The following is a 24,685-nucleotide window of genomic DNA, read 5'->3' on the forward strand; positions in this document are numbered from 1 at the left end:
GGTTTAAGACACAGCATATTTAAAAGCAGTATTTACATTCATTTATTATGGGTATGTGTGAGTGTGTGTGTGTGTGTGTGTGTGTGTGTGTGTGTCCATAGCACTGATGAGGAAGTCAGAGGACAATTTGCAGGATTCAATTCTCTTAGTATTTATTGTAGATTCTGAGGATTGAGCTCATGTTTTCAGGGTTGGCAGTAGCCATCTTTACCTATTGAGCCATCTCACCAGCCCTTAACTATAACACTTGGTCAGTATAAAAATTTTAGGAACTGAACCCTTCAGGCATAGTCCTAGTTAACCATCTTTTGTTGAGCCCAAAGGATGACTGATCAGTCATCCCCAAACTGTTCCCAAGCCCAAGGTTTAATACAAATTGTGCATCCTGTATACCAGCCTAGTTTGATCAGCCACCTGACTTCAACTCACTCATGCCGCATCCAACCTTCAGGCCTTACCCCAGGGGCTTATCCTATGCCAGATCCAGTCTGTCTTAACCCAGAACCCACATCTGGACATGAGTCAAGCCTGGTGAGTCACTGGCACCTAATATGCCTGCAACATCTTCAACCCTCAGTATGTGCACAGCCTTTTTAACATCCTAGCCTGAAGTGTAGCTTGCACCTCTCACAACTAGTCAAAATGCAAAGAATAGCTGATCATGGGTGCCTGGTCCTAACAGATACAGATATAACACAACCCCTACACCTAAAGCTCATAGAACGTCATGAAAGAGGTGGTGGAAAGATTGTAAGAGCTGGAGGATCAGGACATCCGCTTCAAGATTGTGTCTTCTAAATATGACAGGGAAGCTGTGTGCATGAAATTTCAACAATTTCAACAGCATGCTTGCCTAAACAAGACCTGAACAGTAACAGCTCTAGTTGATGTGCCTACGTAGATAGTGGGAGTTTCACAAGGCCCTGCCACTACATGAAGAGCCACAGGCAATTAATGACTGCTGAGAGAGGTAGAATCAGTTTTTCCCAGTTGGTTTTCCAATACTGAGTGGTCACCCTAAAAACATACATACATATACACACAACACTAAATGAACTCAGATGGTTGTTATTGATATATTTATTCATTTATAACAGCTAAAGATAAAGATGCTATGTGGGCTGGAGAGATGGCTCAGTGGCTAAGATCACTGGCTGCTATTCCAGAGGTCCTGAGTTCAATTACTAGCAACCATATGGTAGCTTATAGCCTTCTGTAATGAGATCTGGTACCTTCTTCTGGCCTGCAGGCATGCATGCAGGCAGAACACTGTACATGTAATAAATAAATATTTTTTTTTACTCAGAAGCAATAATTTTCTTTCTTTTTTCCTTTATTTATTTATTTATTTATTAAAAATTTCCGCCTCCTCCCCACCTCCCTTTTCCCTCCCCTTTCCCACCTCCCTCTCCCTTTCTAGTCCTAAGAGCAGTTAGGGTTCCCTGCCCTGTGGGAAGTCCAAGATCCTCCCTCCTCCATCCAGGTCTATAAAGGTGAGCATCCAAACAAACCAGGCTCCCACAAAGTCAGTCCATGCAGTAGAATCAAAACCCAGTGCCATTGTCCTTGGCTTCTCAGTCAGCCTTCATTGCCAGCCACATTCAGAGTGTCTAGTTTGATCACATGCTCCATCAGTCCCAGTCCAGCTGGCCTTGGTGAGCTCCCATTAGATCAGTCCCACCATCTCAGTGGGTGGATGCACCCCTTATGGTCCTGACTTCCTTGCTCATGTTCTCCCTCCTTCTGCTCCTCATTTGGACCTTGGGAGCTCAGTCCAGTGCTCCAATGTGGGTCTCTGTCTCTATCTCCATCCATCGCCAGATGAAGGTTCTATGGTGATATGCAAGATATTCATCAGTGTGGCTTTGGGACAAGGCCAGTTCAGACACCCTCTCCTCTGCTGCCCAAGGAACAATCTGGGGACCTCTCCTTGGACCTGGGAACCCCTCTAGAGTCAAGTCTCTTGCAAACCCTAAAAAAAAAAAGAAAGAAAGAAAGAAAAGAAAAAGAAGCTATTAGCTGGAGAAGGAGGAAGTTGGACTTGGAGGGAGGAGAGGAAGGTAGAAATGACGTAAATACATATATTCTTATATATGAAGCTTAAAAATCTAAGTACTGAAAATTTTTTAACTCAGTGTCTTGAAGCAGTGTAACTTAAACACACAAAGTCTTCTACAATTTAATTAGCTTTCTCTTGGAATTTCTAATATTATTATTTCTACCAATATTGTTTTCATTTAAGTGACAATATGTTGTTTAAGGAGTGACTACTAAATGCCAGAATCTAAAAGATCCCATATTTTATATTGGATATAACCCAACATATTGTAAAGAAAAACCATAGTTTGGCAAAAATGGTATTCTGCCTTTTTTTTTTTTTTGGTGGGGGGAGCTTTTCAGTTCTTAACACTAAGACAACCCTTCTACATAATACAATTTCAGTATACAAAATAGTAGAAGTCATAAACTGAAAAGTGTATCTTGAGTGGCAAGCTCAAGTTTCAGTCGCATTCTTTTAGAAGACCTGTGAACTGGCTAGTTTCCTTCCTTCTTTCCTTTCCTTCTATGCACTGGAATTGAACCCAGGGTCTCCTGCAAACACATCTACCACTGAGCTATACCATCAACTTGTTTTCCTTTTTTGCTGCTGTTTTTATTTTTCTCCAAGAATGTGGCAGTGAAAATACAAAGATTATAAGTATGGTAGATACTTCTACTCACCTGCTTTTCATACGGATATGCCAGATTGTTTAGCTTGCTTCTTTCCTATTGGGAGAAATGACGACACAGCAAAAGAAAAAGTAAATACATTTAGACATTATATGATGTTTTCTTCATGTATGTTATGTAGCTGGTTTTCACCCTGTAAGCCACCTGGAATGGCACCTAGGGATCACACTTGACAAATTTTCTGGCTTACTGACAGTATCTGTAAAGAATGGGCATAATTTGTCACCTGTGGATGACCTGTATTCTGTATCATCTCAGCTATTACTAATTCTGGGGATGATTCCCTTTCCATAACAGGAAGATTGTATAGAGAGGGTTTGCTGCGATTAAGGAAAGGTCGGTTCTTTATTTTATAAACACACTTTATTTTCACTGTGTTTTGTAAAAAGAACGGCGGGCCGCTTCCAGCCTCCAGCCCGGCTAGCTTACCCCGAAATAATTACATGGAAACTGTATTCATTTAAACACTGCCTGGCCCATTAGTTCCAACCTGTTATTGGCTAGCTCTTACATATTGATCTAACCCATTTCTAATAATCTGTGTAGCACCACGAGGTGGTGGCTTACCAGGAGCATTCTAACCTGCGGCTGTCTCGGAGAGGAGAGTCATGGCATCTGCCTCATTGCCTTCTTCCCAGCATTCTGTTCTGTCTACTCCACCCACCTATGTTCTGACCAAGCAGGCCAAGCAGTTTCTTTATTAATTAGCCAATGAAAGTAACAAAAATACATAAGACTCTCCTACATCAGTGTTTTTGGACCGTAAGAGGTTCAGATACTTTTGTTGTTGTTTTAATTTTTTATTAGTTCTTTGAGAATTTCATACAATGTATATGATCATATTCCTGCCTCCAGCTCCTCCAAGATCTAGTCCCCTTCCCAACCCATCAATTTCTGTATCGTCCCTCCACCCCCAGCCAACTCACTCAGTTCATTCTGTGCTGCGCTTATACTCCTGAGTATAGCCTTGCACCAAAGCAGGGTTGACTTCTAAGCCATACCCTGAAAGAACACTGACTGCCCTCTCTCAGAGAGTGAACTGCCAACAACTCCAGCACAGAGAGGGGGATGTGGGCATAGAGTCCCATCTCTAGTTATAGAGCTACTGGCAAATGGTTGCCAGGTACTTTTTTTTACAGAGTAGGTTTAAATTGGTCAGTTTTCCAAGATCAGATTTTAAGATTCCAAGATTATACATTTAAGTGATTACCCAGTGATTTTTTTTTGAAGTTCATATTTTGTGCATGTTTCAGTTGCACATGTACAGACAACTTTTAGGATCTCTGTCCTTCCACCTCTCAGGTCATCAGGTTTGCATGACAAGAACTTTAACCCCTTGAGCTCCCAGTCATACCCTTAATGTTAACAAATTTATTAGCAATCTTCCATCTTCTTTTAATAATTTAAACATCAAATTAAAACTAGAGGGGAAAAAATCTGAAGGAAAAAGTTAAAGCTATTTATTAGAACAAAAGGACTCTTTGGATTTTATTTGTATTTTTTTTCATCTTTGAGATATTACAAATAGAATTTTAAAAAGAAAGAGAAGAGAAGAGGACTGATTGCTGCTAAAGTCTCCCTAGTGTTGAGCTGTTTGTCCTCTTTACAGTCCTCGTCTGTCAGATTGTACTGTTGATGCAGAGGAAAAGAGAACTTTAAACGTAATGCTACAGTGAGTGAGTTATAGTTCCAGCTGTAAAACTGAAGTTGGAATTGGGCAGCTGTGCACAGTGGCACACACTTACTAGGGAGGTAGAGGAAGGCAGAAAGAACAGAAGGTCAGAGTGGAAATTGAGGGCCATCCTTTCCTGCTTAGGGAGTTTGAAAACAGACTTGTAGGCTCCGTGAGACTATCCAGAAAGAAAACCAAGTTGTTGTTACCTTTCTTCCTGTTTCCTCATATGCGAACTAGAAGCAATAGCTCCTGTATTTGAAAGATTAGATGAAGCAATTTTATGTAAAAACACCTCTCTTACACTCTAATGTTCTAAACAAACTTCAAGGTATTCATTTTTAAAAGAGTAAAAATAGTAGTATATCTCTGTTAAGTATAACTACATTCCCTTTTTAGGCCACTCGACCAGATATGATCAGGATTTTGTCAGCAGCCCTTCACGTAGTACTAAGGAGGGATATGTCCCTGAACCGAAGACTTTATGCATGGCTTCTTGGTAGGTATCTAATGAATATGCTTATAATTGACAAAAAAAGGAGTCTTGTCATGCATAACTGTTCTGAAATTGTATGAAGAAACTAAATATTTATGTGTAAATGAACAATAAAAATAAAATACTGTGCCAGAAAGGTGGCTCTGTGGTTAAGAACGTTTGCTGCTCTTCTCGAGGACCAGGGTTTGGTTGCCAGCACCTGTATCAGGTGGCTCAGAACCATGTGTAATTCCAGCTTCAGAGGTTCCAGTGCCCTCTCCTGGCCTCCAAGGGCGCATACACTCATATAGCACACACACATACATGCACTAAAAATCAATCAATCTCAGGTGGGGGGACTATTAATGATGACATTTTTGATCAAATTTTAAAACCCTCTTAAGGGGCTATTTGAATCCATAAAATCGTGTTCACTTTAGCAAGATGTCTTTCCTGTTACACATTGCTGTGATTATACTTAATGTTTGTATAGTAAAAAGATTAAGTGAATAGACAAAATCAGAACAAAATTTCCAAAACTTAAGTCATCGAGGAATCGTAAGTAGTAATTACCACTGTCTTTCAGATGACATCATTGTGAGACAGTGTGTATACTTAAGCCATAGAGCATCTATTATGGACATGTAATCTTCTACCTTTATATGAATGTTTTGTCTGTCCTCACAACCTCTTACTAGAGTGAAAGGACATTTGATGACTTTCCTTAGATATTGTAAATCCTCAGCTATTTTACTGTAAGATTTGGGGTAAAATAAGAAGATAACTTTGGAAGGATACTATTAGACTCATCTGTTGAATTGGTTTCCCTTTATTAAACTATCTAAAATGGTCTCTCTTGCTGACACTGAATGGGCTACTAATTGGGTAAGTGTTTAGTACTGTTTTTGAGATATTTTAGCATTTAGTGAACAACAGTTTTAAGGCTTCCATTTTAATTTTGTGATTTATTCCCATGGAGGTTTTGATAACAACGGTGCTATCATAGGACCCAGGAGCACAAGACACAGCAATCCTGAAGAACATGCCACTTACTATTTTACAACCTTTTCAAAAGAATTATTAGTCCAGGTAATGACTGTTTTCATTATTCTTTGCTTACTTCCTGTTGAAAAAGTCTGGCAAAGTCCTGTTTTAATTGAATTCATAATTGAAGAAGTCAGGACAAGACTCAAAGACTTCCAAAAAAATAACTGTAATAGCCATACAACTACAGCAAAAAGGTGGTCATAGCTGGACTCCACAGGAGGACAGCTTTTCACCTGTCTGCTCTGTGAAGGTTGGAGCATTTCAAAAGGTGCCCATGACCTTGTTTCCTATGAAACTTTGGTTGGATTGGGCTTTTGCAGGTTAGAGATGGTAAGACTGAAATACACATAAAAACATTAAAATTATCCATTTATTTCCTATTATATTTATTTAGGGTACATCAAAATGCTCTAAGAAAATGTATCAAGAAAACAAATGATTGCTCAAGCATTTTTCTTCATTTACTTATTTAATTTTGAGATAGGATCTTGCTGTGTTGCTTAGGTGGTCTTGAACTCAGGACCTGCCTGCTTCTGCTTCTAAAGTGGTAGGATTACAGGTGTGTATCATAAGCCCAGCCTGAAGCATTTTTAAATGCAGGAAATTATACACTGAATTTTAAATAGGTAAGAAAATAATTACATACTATACCCCTCAGTGAAGATAGCATAGTTGAAGTTCGTGTCCTAAACAAATATCTTCATCTAGATGGCCAACACTCGATTTCTCAGTACACTTCTCTTGATTCTCCCCAATGAAAAATCATCATCTAGATTGATGCACTCGTAGCTCCACACTCAGAGAACTGAAGCAGGAGGATGGTTTGTTGTCAACCCAGTCTTTGTAGCAAGGCCTTTTTCAAAAATAAACAACAAATTAATACTTATGATTTGAATATGTTGCTTTCTCTTGTAAGTGAGTCTGCCGTCTTTGTTCCTGGCAAAGAAAGAAGACATCAGTCAGAATAGTGCAGGGATGTGAATCTACATTTCATGGATATAGTTAAAAATAGTTCTTTTAAAAAATATATATGTATATATATATATATATATATTACTAGTTCCTAAATCATTAGTATGCTTTTTTTTTTTTAAGGCCATGGTAGGAATCTTACAAGTGAATGGATTTGGAGAAGAAAGCACTCTCATGCAAGATCTAAAACCTTTTCGGATTTTAATCAGTTTATTGGACAAACCTGAGCTAGGTAATATATGCTGCTGTCCCAAAACATAAGCGGACATGTGCTTTTTATTATTTCATGGTAATAGTAGAATGAAGGCACTGGGAAAATTGTGGTGTGCTTTTTTTTTAAATATTTATTTATTTATTATGTATACAATATTCTGTCTGTATGTCTGCCTACAGGCCAGCAGAGGGCATCAGATTTCATTTCAGATGGTTGTGAGCCACCATATGGTTGCTGGGAATTGAACTCCAGATCTTTGGAAGAGCAGGCAATGCTCTTAACCGCTGAGCCATCTCTCCAGCCCCGTGGTGTGCTTTTAAATACAGATTCTGAGATTCTCAACAGTTTGTTAACTGAAGTTAAAGATGTGTAGCTGGCGTTTATGTCAGCATCAGACCTGTGCCTTACACTGTAGACAGCAGAGTCAGTTTCTTAAAAGATGTCATCTCATCTCCTTTTAATCGTTAGTCACTAAAATGGAAACATTGTTGATCTGGCATGACTAACTTAGAATTTGAGGACTGGAACAGAAATGTGAGTTATATATTTCCTTCATAGTCTTCTTGTTGCTGTTGCTTTCTGTGGTTTCCATCATTGTGTGCTTATTATTTATTAGATCTACTAAAAAATGAACTATAGTACTTAGCATAAACTAAATTGTATGTAAATTTTCTAAGTATATTCAGGTGTTTTGGCACATGCTTATAGTTCCCCAGCTCTTAAAAGTGAAATCTTTGTGTCAGGAACTTCAACAGGGTCACTTTTGAGGTTTTCTGTGATGGTGGTGAAGCTGAGGGGACTTTTTTAAAAAGATAGTGGTAACTGTGAAGCAGTCAAACTTATCTTTCTGATTTTGAGCATTATTTAGCAACTGCAAACTGGCAAAATCTACTGGATAGTTGTTCTAAGAGCTGCATGGTACCGCGGTGGCGCACGCCTTTAATCCCTGCGCTTGGGAGGCAGAGACAGGTGGATCTCTGTGAGTTCAAGGCCAGCCTGGTCTACAAGAGCTAGTTCCAGAGCTACAGAGAAATCCTGTCTCAAAAAACCGAAAAAAAAAAAAAAAAAGACTGTCCCATAACGCTAGTTATGCTCTCCTCATTTGGGATCAGGAAACTAAGACTCAAAAACTAAAGAGCCTGCCTGTTCAAGGTAACAGAGATTTAGCCAGTTTTCTGGATTTTTGTCACTTCTATTAATGTGACTCTATACTTAAAATAAACATTTATCCCTTTACTTACTATTGGACCATGTTTCAAAAGTTTAGCTTTGGTGGCTGGGAAATCTCTTCATAAAGTGCTTTTTTCAAAGCATACTTTAATTGGACTATTCTTCAGGTCATCATGATTTGTTAATCCTAAATAACTGCTGCATATAATTTGTTGTATATTAATTTTAGGACCTGTAATTCTAGAAGATGTTCTAATTGAGGTGTTTAGAACATTGTATTCTCAATGTAAAGCAGAATTGGATCTTCAGATGGAACCACCCTTCAGCAAGGACCATGCTCAGTTAAGCAGGTAGATTCTTAAAAAATTAAGCATGACATAAAAATAGCCCCTATTATTAATGCTTATGAAATGGACTCTAGTAATATAAATTAACATAATATGATTATTAGTAATGGTTATGATCTTACTCTAAAGTTTATATTACAATGAATAAAATTATTACATTCATAGTATGAAGTATCATAATTAATTGCACTCACTATTCAGGCAGATTACTTTAAATAAGAGAGTAATCACCATTTGATAGTTGAATGTTTCTTAATCATATCAGTTTGGAAAATTAATTGAATATTTGGGCTGATGAGATGACTCAATGAGTAGAAAAGGCACTTGGCTCCAAGAGTAAGAATAGATTATGTCACCATTGCAGTCTTCCTCCTACTAGACAATATTCTAGCAGTATGTAAAAATGTATGCTACCCCAGTAACAATGCACTCAGTTTTGAAAGAAATATCAATATTTTTAATTGTTTGGTTTCCTTTATTTTTTAGTAAATTAAGGGAAAACAAGAAAACAGCTGAGCTGATTAAAACTGCGAATCTTCTTTTTAATTCCTTTGAACCTTATTATATGTGGGATTACATTGCACGCTGGTTTGAAGAATGTTGTCGGTGAGTTAACAGCTTCGTTTGCTGTAATCCAATAACATTCAAAGCTAACCTTTAGCTTTTAAAATGTTCTTTTATACGTTTTTTTTCCTACCGAAAACTGTTAATTATTTACCCATAATCTAAATTTACTTTGTCAATCCAGGATATAAAAATCATTGCTAATATAGTCTTAGAACTGGAAAGGAGCTTAGAAATAATGATCCACTCCCCAGCATAGAGTGTTCCTGTGTCTGGCTTGCAGCATCCCCCCTGCTTTTGACTGTGGAGAAGATAGCAGTCTGCATCAGCACATTCTCACAGAACTATTTCCATTTATTAATAGGACCACTGAGTGTTTTCAGAGACTTAAAATCATCCCATTTGGTAACTTATAAGAAATAATAAACACACCGCCCCTTAGGGTAGAAAGCCTGAAACGGTCTGAAATCCCTAGAGTGCTAGTGAAGCAGAGTGAAATCTCTATCCGGACTCCAAACCCAGCTCTTTCACACCCTAGTTAACTTCTAAAGCATGAGAAGCATGTAGTCAAATGTAGGCATGTCCAATCTTGAGTCAAGAGGAATTTAGAAATATATTTGTCTATGAATCTCTTTAAGAATTTGGGGATTTACTTGCTTGTCCAGTTGGCAGATATTGAGAACCCAACTGAAAAGCATGTGCTAGGCATGTTAGATAGTCGCTGACCTCAGACTTTATAGTGGGACAAGTAAGAGATGCACATGTCTGCTCCGGGAACAGATTAAAAGTTGAAAATGCCTTATACGTTACGGTGTCAGGGTGGAGAGGAATTATGAGTATCTTTTGCCCACGTTGTATTTTCTACACATATACCCACCCTTCTGTACTAATCTATATTCACAACACACATCCATGTTTCTTGAGCCAACCTGAATTATTTCCTAAACATTCACCACCTTTTGTGCTGCTGAGCCGTCACTATGCTATTCTTTACATATCCTACCTCCTTTGTTCTTCTGGACTGATCCTGTAGAGGGGTCACTCACCTTACAGTAGCCTTGACTCTCAAACCCCACATCAGAATCCGCTGTCTTCATACTTTCATTGATTGTATTTCTTTCTCTACCTGTTTATGTTTCTCAGTAGTCAAGTACGATATAATTATGTCTTGAGAGTGTAGGGCAGTGTGTGGTCAAATAGGATTAATATGGATTAATATCGGTGTTTCTTGGGTTTCATCTTGGATCAAAAGAGACTTCCTGTAAAACAGGTGTTTGATCTCAGATCTTGAAGGAGAGTTATGGTCCAGATATGAAGAACATACATTGCCATAACAGCAACACAGAAAAAACACTTGTAAACCAAGTGTCTCAGTTTAGAAATCAAATAAAGAAACATTTATTTCTACTTGGAGACATACCCATGGTGACAGCAGTGCAAATCTCAACAAGTGTGTTATATCCAGAACTCGTAGAATCCAGAGTAGGCATTTCAGGCACCTCACTTTGCGACGTTCTCTTGAAAGCAACGTGGTGGTGTTCTGGGGCAATGGGAATGAACATTTCTATGTGTCCCAATCCTGACTTGAGTCTTATTTGTTAAGACAGGGTTATAGTCACATGTCTTCTATCATGTGATAGCGTATTTGATAAAGTCGATTGTCTTTCTTTTAGGAGAACACTGCATGCCAGACTTCAGGTTGGGCCTGGAGACAGTAGTGACTCATCTGAGTTACAGCTGACCAATTTCTGCTTACTGGTGGACTTTTTGTTGGATATTGTCTCTTTGGTAAGACTATTTTGGCAAAAAGAAAAACACAGAATTTAAAGAGCATAGTTTATATATTTCATGTTTAATATAAATGTCATCTTCAGAAAAATCCCATCTTTATAACTAAATGTTTTTCCTTTGGCATAGCTTTTTTCCATAACATCTTCTAAACATTTTTTCACCTTGACATTTGTGTATAGAATACATGGAATCTACTTCCCAATTGCAATTGCATGTTGTAAAATCTTATGATTACTGGGTGGAATTCTGATGCTGCGTTTATATTTGTTAACAATGCTTTCTATTATATGAAGACTGTTGGAAATGTTTTCCCTTGTGTTTTCTCTCCTCAACTCTTTGCTTTCTCATTTTGAAGCCTACTAGAAGTATGAGGGTGCTGTGTCAGGTATGGCATTCAGCCTGTTTTTATTTTAACTGATTTTATTCACTTGAATTAGAATGTTATTAATATAGCTCATAAAACTGGGGTATCTAATTATATAATGCTTGAAGTACTTGAATTAAGAAATTGGGGGGTGAGGGGGTTTGTGACCACGCGCTTGTCCTATGGACGATATCTGTATCTGTGGAGGCCAGAAGTTGAAACTGGTTGTCTTCCTGAATCACTCTCCACCTTACTTTTTGAGACTGGGTCCCTGGAGCTTGCCAGTTAGACTAGACTGGTTGACTGATGGCCCTCAGGAACCTGCCTGTCTCTCTGTCCTTAGCACTGGGATTACAGATGTGCACCACCTGACCTGGCTTTAATGTGGGTGCTAGGGATCCAAACTCAGATGTTCATGCTTACACAGCAAGCACTTTACCCCCTGAGCCAACTCCAGACATTTAGTGCACATTTTCTGAGTCATCAGTATGAAAATGCCTATGAACTGTTAGGAGCATGATACTTATAAAACATAAGCAAATATAGAGCCTTACTTGTGTGAATTAAAATAAAATAGCTTTTGTATATTACATTAAATATTTTTAATTTTCTTTTATTTTCAGGAAACTTATATTGAAATCCAGACAGAACACTTGCCTCAGTTACTGCTCAGGATGATTTCTGCCTTGACAAGCCATCTCCAGACATTGCGCTTGTCTGAGCTCACAGATTCTTTGAAGCTCTGCTCAAAGATCCTTAGCAAAGTCCAGCCCCCACTGTTATCTGCTGGCACTGGGGGTGTGGTACAGTTTCCAAGTGGGCAGAACAGCACAGTCAAAGAATGGGAAGACAAAAAGGTAATTTTAGCTGGGGTTCTTAGTATCATCAGATCAGTTACGTTTTTCAGTGTAGAACATTTTTTAAGTTCTTTAAATATCAGTGAATCTTTCTAAGATCAAAGTGCTTTGGCAATAGAATCTTGTTAATTTGGTCATTGTATAATTAGTTGATTGTCTATGTCAGTACTTTACAGTAGAAGTAAAATATATATGACATCTAATTTAAAATTTTCTATTTGTCACATTAAAAAGAAGCTTATGGCATTGTTTGACTTAGCCAAATGTAACAAATACATTATCATTTCAATATGTAATGTATACAAAATTGATATCATGAAAACAAATTTTATCCTTTTTTGTACTGTCTTCAAAGTACACTGAACTGTTTATTTTTAGAGTGTCTTTTTGCAATTACCAAACTTTTAGCAGGAATTCTTGGTTTTGTAAAATATATATAAGACAATTTAGTCATATTCAAGTTTTTATAAGCATGATTTTTTGATAATAACTATGTTATCTTTTTTATTTTAGTTTTAAAAATCGAATGCCTTAGTCACATGAGCTACAGTGTAAAATATCTAGTAAACACAAAAGCATTACCTATTGTCTGGGTAACAGGCCTATGTATAAATTTTATTGATTCTTTCACTGCACCAAATTTTTGGCATGATTTTCCTGAAATGTATAATCTTTTTTTAAAATTTTAAAGTACCCATATGTTCAATATTTTGAAATTGAGTAAAATTAAACTCTCTTAGTACATATTCACACACATATCTATAATATCTAAGCATATAATATGTAATTTTAATGTTTTACACCAATAACATACTTTAATACCATTGAAATCCTAATAGAAAAATTAGTGATTCAATTCCTTTCAGACTTACACTGGAATATCTAGTACAGGCCAGTAAAATGACTGACGCAGTTAGTAAAACCATTTGCTGTCAAGTCTGATGACCTGAGTTCAGTTCCCAGAACACACGTGGTAAAAGGGAAGAACTGACTCCCTAAGGGTTGTTCTCTGGCTTCCACATACACACCCACACAAACACATATACATAAATAAATGAAACAATTCAATCTAGTAAAGTATGAGTGAAGATTTTCAATAGAATTATATGTTAATTACATTAAGTGTAATCACATTGGCACTATGTTGATAGAAGTATTTGAAAATTTCTAGAGAATCGGGTTTGTTGTCTGTAATCGTGTGGTTCTATAATTGCCCCCTTACCTTGGATAACCTGTTTTTCTTCACTGCAAAATAAAATTTGAGGATGGGATGTACAACCTTTCCCACCAGCAGTTAATCCTGAAACATTTTTTTTCATTCTGTACTAATGTACCCTTCATAATGAAATGAAACTTGATAATTTCATTATTATTTACATAATATAGTTATTCTACATAACTAGAACCAGCCTGCTTTCCAGGTTGGTCCTTTCAAACCTGCTCTTCATGTATGTATAATATATTCTGTCTCTACCATGGTAGGAAAGTCCTTTCATGGGACTGTCCTTACATGGTACTCTTAAGATTTTTCTTAGAAATAAAACTAAAAGTGTTTAACTGATAATAAGCTGAGTGAGACTTATGGGAGTTGGAGAAGACACACCCTTACCCTTTTTTCAGTAACATGTTCAATATGTGAAAATTCATGCTTATCTGAAAGCCTTTATTGATGATCATAGGTATGGTAAATGAGACTCTGTTCAGTTAAATCCAAGACAGTTAAATAATACAGTCTAAATTATGACGTAACATTGAACTCCCATATCCATCCATATTTCTCTTCATCCTTCCTTCTTTCATGCGCCTTAGCCATATATGTTTTTCCGATCTTTTTTCCTGAAGCACAATTGTATAATGTTAGATATATGAAAGTTGATAATATTTTCAGGCTGCGACCATGTTTTTTGAAATGTATATGAAGGGCTGCTGCTTTTATAATGGTGAGCCTAGTTTGACCACATGGCACTTAATATTTTTTATAATATTTTTGTATTGGGCATCTACTCAAATGGCCTAAATATCCTTTCTATTTTTAGAAAGAAATTTATCATAAAAACTATATAGCCACATAATATAGTCTAAACCAATAAATATTATTCATGTATGCAAGTTTAATTGGATTTATAGATTAAATTCTATTACCTTAGTATTATCCTTAGTATTAATATATAAATGAATAGGAATAAGCTAATGATAGTTTTGTTATCTGAATGAGTCTTCTTTTGTAAAAAGTACATCATTTTCGATGGTAAATAACCTTTCAAAAGAGAAAAATAAGCAAATGAGTTCAATCTGTTAGCCACTATAGACTTTGACACCATAATATGAAGAGTTGTACTGTACATAGTAATACTGTGGTCACATTAAAAATAATAATTAATAACCAAGTTGAAAATCTCCCTCTCCAAAGATCTGTGTTAACAACTTAGCTTGTCTACTGCAGCATTGGGCAAGTTTATTTTAACCTCCCTGAAATTCAGTTTTCTTTCTATTGTTGTTTATTTGGTTTTGGTATTTTTGAGACAGGGTTTCTCTGGGTAATAGCCTTGGCTGTCCTGGAACTCACTTTGTAGACCAGATTAGCCTCGAACTCACAGAGATCCTCTTGTCTCTGCCTCCTGAGTGCTGGGATTTAAGGTGTGTGCCCCCGTGCCCAGCTTGAACCTAAGTTTTCTGTCTTTGAAACAGAAAAATTACTTTGTTCATTCAGTATCTTTTATGAACTAGCTGTACAATCTATATAAAACAAGTGATTACATATTTAATTACAGTTAATACAATGATTAGTGTAGGGCCAAATTGGAGGTACAAGTTTAGGATGGGAGGCAAGTAAGAGGGTGACTTGGCATCCCTAGGAGTCAGGGACTACTTTCTTGAGGTGGAGTCCTAGAGAAATTGTTGGGGTGGAGTAGTATGAAAAGATACAGCACATGAAAGGAAAAAACAGTGGCAAAGACCCTAAGGCAGAAAGGAACTCTATGCACTTGATGATGCAGTTATAAGAGAGGCAGGAGCCAGGTTAACAGAGCCTTGTTCGCTATACTAAGGCTTTTATTCTTTGTCTTAGGAGCAATGGGAAGACAAAGAAGGGGAAAAAGGCAAGTGCCAAAATAAGATAACATGTTTTAGAAACTTACTATGGCTGCAGTGTGGAGTATGGATCTGAGAAACAAAAATGGATGTGGGGAGACTTGCAGTAGTGCAGGTGAGAGGTGGTGTTAAGTTGAGCTAACAAGATATGGGAAAAAGAAGAAATACATTTAGGAGCAAAATTTAAAAGACGCTAGTAATAAAATAATTAAGGATAATGAGTGATCACTAACATTGTGTGCTTGCTGAGCATTAGGCACTCTGCCAGTTTCCCTCTATGTTAAATCCTTAAACTAACTGTAAAATGTAGAAATTTGTTGTTATAGTAGTCCTTTTTATGAGTGTTCCCATTTCCATTTTCAGTTGCCAGTGAGTAATCAATGGCCAACCTAATGTTTTATGTGGAAAATACTAGTAATAATTTACAAGTTCTAAATTCTTTGCTACTGCTGTTTGTAGATTGATGGAATCATGCGCCGTTCTCTTCAACATGCAAAGCATCCCTTTTCCTGGCATAGGCAATCTGATATCTATCCACCCCCTTCTTAGTTATCAGATGGGTTCTGTCTGTGTGCTCGTTCAAGCAGCTCTTATTAAGTAGCAGTGTTAATACTGCAAGTGCCTGCATCATTCATCTCACTTCTCATCATACTGTCACATCATCTTAAAGAGGATTATGATACAATAAGATATTTTGGGAGAGTCCACATTCATGTTAGTCTTATTTTATTAGAATTGTTCTATATGATTAATGTTGTTAACTTTTTTCCTGTGCTGCCTTATCATGGGTCTGTGTATATCACTGGTTCTCAACCTTCCTAATACTGTGATACTTTAAAATAATTCCTTATATAGTAGTGATTCCCAACGTAAAATTATTTTGTTGCTACTTCATAACAGTCATTTTTCTACTGTTAAGGATTATAATAGACATATCTGATATGCAGGATATCTGATACAAATTCTGTGGTGGTCACAACGCACAGGTTGAGAACCACTAGTTTGTATGAACAGGAAAAAAAGTCATTTATGAAGTTTTCAGTACCAACCACAGTTTCAGGCATCTACTACGGGTCTTAGAATATATACATACAAATACACATAGTATATATGTATACATTTATACATGTGTATATATAGTATATACGTGGTATATGTATATATAATTTGTGTGTGTATGTGTATCCCTTTCAGATAAGAGGACACTGCTGTGCACAAATTAGGAACCTGAGGTTTGAAGACTATCAAGTTCATGGCACATACCTAGCTGACTTAGATCTCACACACTTAGCCACCATACTGATGTGGGTATAAGGCAAGTTGAAAAAGGAAGGTGTGGAGAAAATACTATGACTTGTAGGCTTCCATCTTCCTGTCTTTAATGGATGATGGTGTCATTCACTAAAGCAGGAAACACTGGGTCAAGCCCTGCTTTAAGTAGAAGTACTTAATTCATGCATTAATAAGAAAATATTCTAATGATCTTACTCAGATTATCCTCTGTTGCAGACATGGAACACATTCAAGGGAATGCACAACTTTATTTAAACAAAACCAGACAATACTTGATTCTGCCCCTAGTCCAGAAATGATCATTAGTCTGTTTTATCGTTGTCTCTTTCTAGATTCTAAACTGTTTCCATTGGCCCTGCTGCCTAATCCGTGATCTGAATATGATATGAGCTGATCACTCTTCATTGAAAGAATCTAGGTGTAAGGACGTGCAATGACACTTGACATACTTCAACCGAGATTTTTATTCATGTGGTCCCAAACACATCCTCTATTAGTTTTTATTTATAATACTTAAAATGCAAGATTTTTAATCTTCTATTTCTCATTCTTTACATTGTTTAAACATTAAGAAAGATTGTTTTATGAAGAAAATAAAATAGTCATTTGAAACAAGGGTACAGATCCTAAAGATTTGTACATATATGTATGTTTACCTCAAGACCCTAACAAGTGTGGTGGCACATGCCTCTACTGACACTTAAGTGATTGAAGCAGAAGAGTCTGAGGTAGAATTGAGCCTGGGTACATGACAAGACCTTGTCTGAAAAATCAAATCATTAAGAAGAAGCCAGCCTTATTTTATGACACAGTGAGTGACAAGTACTTGGTGAATGAGCTTTATCGTCTTGTATTCATTGGAACTCTATTACTGTTTGGTATTGATTATCAGAACTTTAGTCAGTGTAGGAACTGCTTTGATTCTAGTGTAAACTTAAGCTATATATAAGTAGTCTATAGCTTTTTCTGAAAAGATCATCCTTTCTAGTCCTTAGTATCTATGTTCCTATGTTCCTACTCAACCTTTTGCTTTCTTTAAAATCATCAGGTATCATCAGTTTCTGTGGAAAATCCTACTGAAGTATTTGAAGATGGAGAAAACCCACCAAGTAGTCGATCATCAGAAAGTGGCTTCACTGAGTTTATACAATATCAAGCAGACCGAACTGATGATCTTGATAGAGAGCTGAATGGCCAGGGGACAGCTACCATCCCAATTGGCAGCACATCTTCAGAGACAGAAACAGCATCCACAGTGGGATCTGAAGAAACTGTTATCCAGCCACCTTCCACCTTCACTCAGGGTACAGCAGCCCGAAGTGGGAAGGCAGCACAAAAGACTGCGATGCAGTGCTGCTTGGAGTATGTCCAGCAGTTTCTTTCCAGACTCATTAACCTCTACATTGTTCACAGTGACTCGCTTTCTCAGCCTTTGGCTGCTGACCATCAGGGAGATGTCCGTCGATTTCAAAGAGACACTTCAAAATGGGACAGGGATTCCCAAGGGGATGCAAAAGAAAGAAGTATACATACACCAAAAACTTCAAAAGAATACCTTTCTGCCTTCCTTGCTGCCTGTCAGCTCTTCTTAGAGTGCTCAAGTTTCCCAGTCTATATTGCAGAGGGAAACCATACCTCAGAGTTACATTCTGAGAAACTTGACACTGGTAAGATTATTTCTGCTATTTATATTTTAGTATTTTCTGCAGTGTCCATGTGTGTGCATGTGTGAATGTGTTAGAGAACAACCCCGTGGGAGTTGGTTTTCCTTCCACCATGTAGGTTCCAGGGATTGCACTCAGGTTATCAGGCTTGGTGGCAAGTGCCTTTTCTCACTGTGCTGTCTCTTCAGACTGAATGAAATCCAGTCATTATGGGGAAGTTACTGTTAGGAGATTGTGACTTACATGGCTTTCACATTTTGCTTAAAAGCTAGAAACTGAAAGTAAAAGTCTAGGAGAAACAATGTAACAATTTCACTTCTTTTCTCTCCTATGACATCACATGTGTTTCTATAGGACAGTAGGAATTAATAATATTTGTTGATAAGGTGCTTCTAAAGATAGGAATTAGATTATATTACTTGGCATATGAAAGGATATATTTTTAAAAGTTTGTGAAATTCTTATTGTTGCCTTATTTTTCAAGGTTATAAAGACTATTTGAGAAACCGTGATTTTAAAAGATCAAGGCCTGGAGTAGCGTTGTTTGTCATTTTGAAATTGACTTGAATCTACATGAACTGATTCATGCCGTCTTTTGTTTCAGACTGTGAACATGCACATCCTCCACAGTGGCTCCAGACTCTCATGAGCGCTTGCAGCCAAGCAAGTGATTTCAGTGTTCAGAGTGTCGCTGTGTCTCTGGTCATGGACTTAGTGGGACTGACTCAATCTGTTGCCATGGTCACTGGGGAAAGTATCAACAGCATGGAGCCTGCTCAACCCTTAAGTCCAAACCAAGGAAGAGTAGCTGTAGTTATTAGACCTCCCCTAACACAGGGCAATCTGAGGTACATCGCTGAGAAGACTGAATTTTTCAAGGTAAAAATTCAGAAATCCAGAAAGAAATCCAGAAAGAAATTCAGGTTGTACATGGCCAAGAATGTTGCATATATGATGCTTGACTTGGGACACTGAAATAAGAGAGGAAAGAGTTTCAACTATACAAGAAGAAAGCCAATTTATATAGTAGATATTTCTGTAGTAAGTGGATATTATGCTTCTTTTAGGAGAGTAAACCCTTACTTTTCTAAAACTCCGTGGCAGGTTGTTCTGATTTTGTGTTGTTTGATTACCTTTGGTGCATGGTGTCCCTCCGACCAATAGTGCACAGTCTGATTTGCCATAGTGGTACAGATGCCTTCCCAGAGAACATCAAGTATCTTTAAGCTCACTGCCTCCTACAGGTGGATTCTTTATACATTCAAGAGTTTTTAGAGTCAATTTCAAGTCATTACCCCCTACCTGATACTTCTTCCTGCAAGAGTAGAGTTGATTCTATAATACTATGGTAAGCCCTAAAGACTCTTGTCTTCTTATCAGTGGCATAGATCAAAGACTCTGATAGCACATGGAGCTCTAAATCTGACTTCAGAAAACTCCATGGACTTGGGATGTAGCTGAGTGATAGCATGCTTGCCTAACATACATGAGGCCATTTTGCAATCCTCAGCACTAGAGAAGAGGGAGAAAACCCTCACAGGTTCTTAGATATTTGAATATTTCAGTCTGTAACATGTGAGAATGTATCAGACTTTATTCTGGTATTACTTCATTAAACACCAGTAAAGTAATTGAGAGTTCTTATCTAGGCCATGAAGAAACTGCCTGTTACATTGCTGATTTTAGAAGAATTTGAAAGGAGTATCAGCCAGAGAGTTGGCTGAGTGGCTAAGAGACACTTACGGCTCTTGCAGTGAACCCAGGTTCAATTCCCAGAACTGAGTGGTATTCACAACTCTCTGTAACTCCAGTGTCAAGAGATGCAACACCACTTCTCACCTTTATGGGCACCAGGCAGATATATAGTGCTCTTACATACATGCAAGCAAAACACCCTCGTGAAATAAGTCTAAACGAAAAAGTTTTTTTAATGTATTTATAAAATAATGTATTATTAATGTATTATAAAATAATGTATTATTTTATGTATTATTAAATACATAAAATGTATTTAATGTATTATATGTTCAGTTAGCCAGAAAGTGAGCAGCTGAGTTTTACTTTTACAAAGATTATATAATCAGTCACTTTCACATCTTTTTCTGTAGCATGTAGCCTTGACATTATGGGACCAGATGGGAGACGGGACACCTCAGCACCATCAGAAGAGTGTGGAATTATTTTATCAATTACATAATTTGGTTCCTTCTTCTAGCATCTGTGAGGACGTTATAAGTCAGCAGTTAACCCATAAAGATAAGGTCAGTCCTTGTCCTGCGCATACAGGAGCGCACACGCGAGCACACGCGCGAGCACACACATACACACTCAAGCATGTATTGCCAAAAGATAAATTAAGGAATCTCTCTAGGAAAATTATTATACCTCATATCAGAATAAATAATAATAAAGAACATAATGTTAAATGTGAGTAATAATGTTTGTTCTTTTTTTATATTTATTTATTATGTATACAATATTCTGTCTGCATGTATGCCTGCAGGCCAGAAGAGGGTACCAGACCTCATTACAGATGGTTGTGAGTCTCCATGTGGTTGCTGGGAATTGAACTCAGGACCTTTGGAAGAGCAGGCAATGCTCTTAACCGCTGAGCCATCTCTCTAACCCCAGTGTTTGTTCTTTTAAAAAATTCTTAAATTCTAATTTGTGTCCTACCATATTCTTTCAAAATTGTCAGAAATCAAATTTTAGAACAAATCTTGCGTTTCATTTTCTGTTTTACATTATGTATAAATATATAACAAATAATAACCTGTTATTTTTAACATACAACATTTCCTTGTTAAGAATACTTCTTATAAGTTCTGAGAAAAGATACACATCCCTGAAAAAATTCAAACAATATTGACTTTTAAATATTTCCCTTGGTTAATGTATAAATACAAGCATCATAGGAAAATTATGTCTTAAACTTAGAGATAAAGCAAGCACTCTTCTAACTTATCCTATGTAGGTTGTTGTTTTTTTAACAATTAAAGTCTTATTGGTTGGGACTTTGCTTGAAGGGTTTTATAAATATTGGAAGACGAGTGTAAAAAGCTGACACCATATTTTCACTAAATTTAAAATACATGTTTTTTAAAAAAATTCATTTGAGTATGATTATTTTCCTTATTTTAAGAAGAAAGAAATGTTTTATATATGCATGATAGAATGACATACATGTTTTAGCTGTCACTGTTTTCTGTTGTACAATCAGTAGTCACATCGATAAAAGTCTAAAGTAATTTTTTGAGTTAGGGTGATGTTCTAGTTTGGTTTCTGTTGCTGTAATAAAACATAATGATGAAGACCAGCTTAGAGGAAAAGGTTTATTTGTCTGATACTTCTAGATCATACTATCATTGAGGGAAGTCCGAGCAGGAACAATGACAAAAAACTATGGAAGAACACTGCTTTATAGCTTGCTCTCTGGCTACTCACAAGCATATACTTAGGTAGCTAGCTTGCTTGCGTGAGTGCTTATGTCTTCCTCCTTCTCTCTTTCCTTCTGTTTTTTGAGACAGGGTCTCTCTCTGTAGCCCTGGCTGTTCTGAACTCACAGAAATTCACCAGATTCTGCCTCTAGAGTGCTAGGATTACAGGAGTGTGCCACTACACCCATCTTTACCTTGTTTTCTTGTATATCCCACAACAACCTGCCAGGAATGCTTCTGCAATGGGGCTAGGCCCTCCAAGATCAATTAGCTAACAAGACAGTGCCTCTTAGACGTGTCCACAAGCCAGTCTGATATAGGCAGTTCCTTATGTGAGGTTCCCTCTTCCCTGATAATTCAGGGTTGTATCAAGTTACAGTAAAAACTAACCAGCACAAGTGACCCTTTAGGTTAAATATTTTTGTCTATATAAAAATATTTTGTTTGATTATACTTCCAAGTTATATAACATACTAAAAATTCATTGCAGTGTGTACTTGAGTACTGTGGTACTTGTAAACAGTTATACTGATTTTATTATTAAATAATTTTATTAAATCACTTAATATCTTCAGTTGAGAAGAAAATAATTTAATCTCCCATTTTTCTCAGAAAATAAGGATGGAAGCACATGCAAAGTTTGCAGTTCTTTGGCATCTAACAAGGGATCTCCATATAAATAAGTCATCTTTTGCACGTTCCTTTGACAGGTTGGTTACATTTTATATTCCCATCTTACTGTTGGTTGTCTTACTTGTTGTCTTTTCTGGAAATCTCTGTCAGAATAGAACAGAAGATGAGAATTTATTCGTTTTTTAGAAAATCAAAGTTACAGTAAAATACTTGGTAGTGTTACCTAGCCAGTAGATTTTAATTTCTAATGTGTAGAGAACGGAGTGTTCTTCCTTTCAGACATTGGACCACTGATCATCAAATCCCTTTTATGTGCCAAGTGTCATTGTATGATGGTAGGGATACAGAGAGCACCCAGCCTTCTCGAGTCTATATTCACACTGTTGAAATACTAGTCAGCCATTCCCAATCCTCTGCCTTAACTGAAAGCACTACCAATGCCCTCCCCCATGGATTCAAAAGTATTGGTCTCCAGAGATGCTTTTTCACATATAGACCTAAAAGTAATGGAGTAATTCATGCTTCAGATATTAGATTTACATTGATTTCAGGCTCATAAGGTGTCAGAAGATAATAATCTTACCTTCAGGTCTTATAAAAGTGGCCGTAATCCTAACTGTGATTACAACCCAACTTTAGATTGACTAGTACTTTTCAGCCATCTTCAAAGGAGTTTCTGTTGAATCATCTGGTCAATCCATATAATGAATGAGGCCTTGGGCCAAGTGTTATACAAACAAGTTTCTAGTTTGACAACCACCTCTTCTAATCTGACAGAGAAAGCAGTTGAAATCCACTGAATTTAACTTGCTAACCCAAGATTCCACAGAGGATTTGGATATTGGGTTTTCTGGTTTCAGATTAGCTCAGACCTTTTATGGGATGGCGTTACTTGAATTTCGTGCGTTCTTTTGACTCCTGGAGAGAATTGAGAGCAGAGTAGCCCTCGCCATTGTGAAAACAGTATTGAATTGCAGAAACTTTAGTGCATGACATCAGTGAATATGTTACTAAGCAAGACTAAGTAAAATGTGTCTTGTAAAAGTAATATGCACTTGTAATATTTTTCAATGTGAGTATATGAAAAGAAGGAAATGTTTTCTTAACTAGAATAATTGCTAAAAATATTAACTACAGAAAAAGTCATACTAAAATTAAAAGTGTTCTATTCTTTGTTTTTATTGTTGGTGTTTAGGTCACTGTTCATCATGTTAGATAGCCTTAATAGTCTTGATGGTTCTACTAGCTCTGTGGGACAAGCCTGGCTGAACCAGGTGCTACAAAGGCATGACATTGCCAGAGTACTGGAACCGTTATTACTGCTTCTACTTCATCCAAAAACTCAGAGGGTTTCAGTGCAGCGTGTACAAGCAGAACGTTACTGGAGTAAGACTTCCTGTTATCCAGGAGAGGAAAATGACAAACATTTCATGCAAAATTTTACCTGCAACAATGGTAAAGATCATAAAGTTTACTTCTAATTAGACTTAAGCTATTCAAAGAAGTGAGGTGTGACCATACAGTGATTGTCAAGAGAATTGTATGTGGGATTTTTTTCATGTCTTATTTCCTCCCTTCCTTGTCTGTTAGAGTCCCATCTAGATGGGTCAAAATACACTTCATCAGTAACTGTCTTTGAGCTTTTAGATCTTGTTAATAAGTTGAGTGTCTCAGAGGAGGAATCGACTACAACTGTAGTCAGAGATGGTCAATTTTTTATATAGTATTTTTGAATTTATGTAGCAATTCAGATCCTGCAAAGGCTCAGTAGATATTTCATGGGGAGTCCTATAATGCACACTTTATATATGATAAGTCGCGAGTCATTTTCCTTATCTTTTATAGACAAATCACCTTGTGGGGTCAGCTTTTCAGCCATTCAGTTGATGTTCAGAAAGCTGTGACTTTCAGTTCCACAGCTGGTAAATGGTGATGCTGCAAACGATCATGCTTCTATTCCATTCCTAGTGTGTTTCTGCTGAGTCAGAGGTCCTCTAGTTAGCTTTTATACTGCTTCCTGTGGATGTTCTAAGAACTAGCACTACCCTACTATTGCCAAAACATTCAAGTGGTAGCACTCTGCCAGCCAGTCTCTAACTATTGCCGAATTCTCATTTCTCCTCTTATTCCAGTCTCAGACTTCAACTGAGGTACCAGCACTTTGGTAGCATTTAACTTTACTATGCATAAAGCACCAAAATTTCCAAAACTTCTTCTGAAACATAACATAGTTCTGCCCTACATGGTGTGAAATGGAAGAAAAATATGTTTTTGTGGTCTCTTACTCGTTTAAAACTCCTCTTGGTTTCCCATCTGACACAGGCTAGATAGCTCATAAGTATTTGTTGAATTTGTACTAAAACTA

At 37.0% G+C, this 24,685-nt stretch overlaps 1 protein-coding gene and 1 long non-coding RNA gene across 10 annotated transcripts in view; one reads left to right on the plus strand and one right to left on the minus strand.

Annotated features, from left to right (window-relative positions):
- The window catches only part of Dop1a (DOP1 leucine zipper like protein A), a 104,528-nt gene that overhangs the window by 45,924 nt on the left and 33,919 nt on the right, over nt 1–24,685 (plus strand). For 6 of the 9 annotated variants that reach the window (XM_085689474.2, XM_085689475.2, XM_085689469.2 and 3 more), the window contains 13 exons: nt 4,802–4,901; nt 5,857–5,966; nt 7,020–7,128; nt 8,510–8,630; nt 9,114–9,233; nt 10,865–10,979; nt 11,338–11,367; nt 11,970–12,203; nt 17,635–18,253; nt 18,855–19,129; nt 20,359–20,511; nt 22,300–22,397; nt 23,516–23,775. In XM_085689474.2, coding sequence (XP_085545600.2) covers nt 4,802–4,901; nt 5,857–5,966; nt 7,020–7,128; nt 8,510–8,630; nt 9,114–9,233; nt 10,865–10,979; nt 11,338–11,367; nt 11,970–12,203; nt 17,635–18,253; nt 18,855–19,129; nt 20,359–20,511; nt 22,300–22,397; nt 23,516–23,775 — 2,344 coding nt within the window. The remainder of the gene's footprint in view (nt 1–4,801; nt 4,902–5,856; nt 5,967–7,019; nt 7,129–8,509; nt 8,631–9,113; nt 9,234–10,864; nt 10,980–11,337; nt 11,368–11,969; nt 12,204–17,634; nt 18,254–18,854; nt 19,130–20,358; nt 20,512–22,299; nt 22,398–23,515; nt 23,776–24,685) is intronic. The other 3 variants (XM_048435776.3, XM_085689476.2, XM_085689477.2) reach the window with 1 other exon arrangement.
- Nucleotides 1,465–6,779, minus strand: LOC148122252 (uncharacterized). Its single transcript, XR_015737687.1, has 3 exons — nt 6,576–6,779; nt 2,722–2,766; nt 1,465–1,972 (listed from the first exon to the last, which is right to left on the minus strand). It is a non-coding gene; the product is annotated as an uncharacterized LOC148122252 (long non-coding RNA).

This window comes from Myodes glareolus, chromosome 4, assembly GCF_982192425.1.
Source record: "Myodes glareolus chromosome 4, mMyoGla1.1, whole genome shotgun sequence".
Lineage (NCBI taxonomy): Eukaryota > Metazoa > Chordata > Mammalia > Rodentia > Cricetidae > Myodes > Myodes glareolus.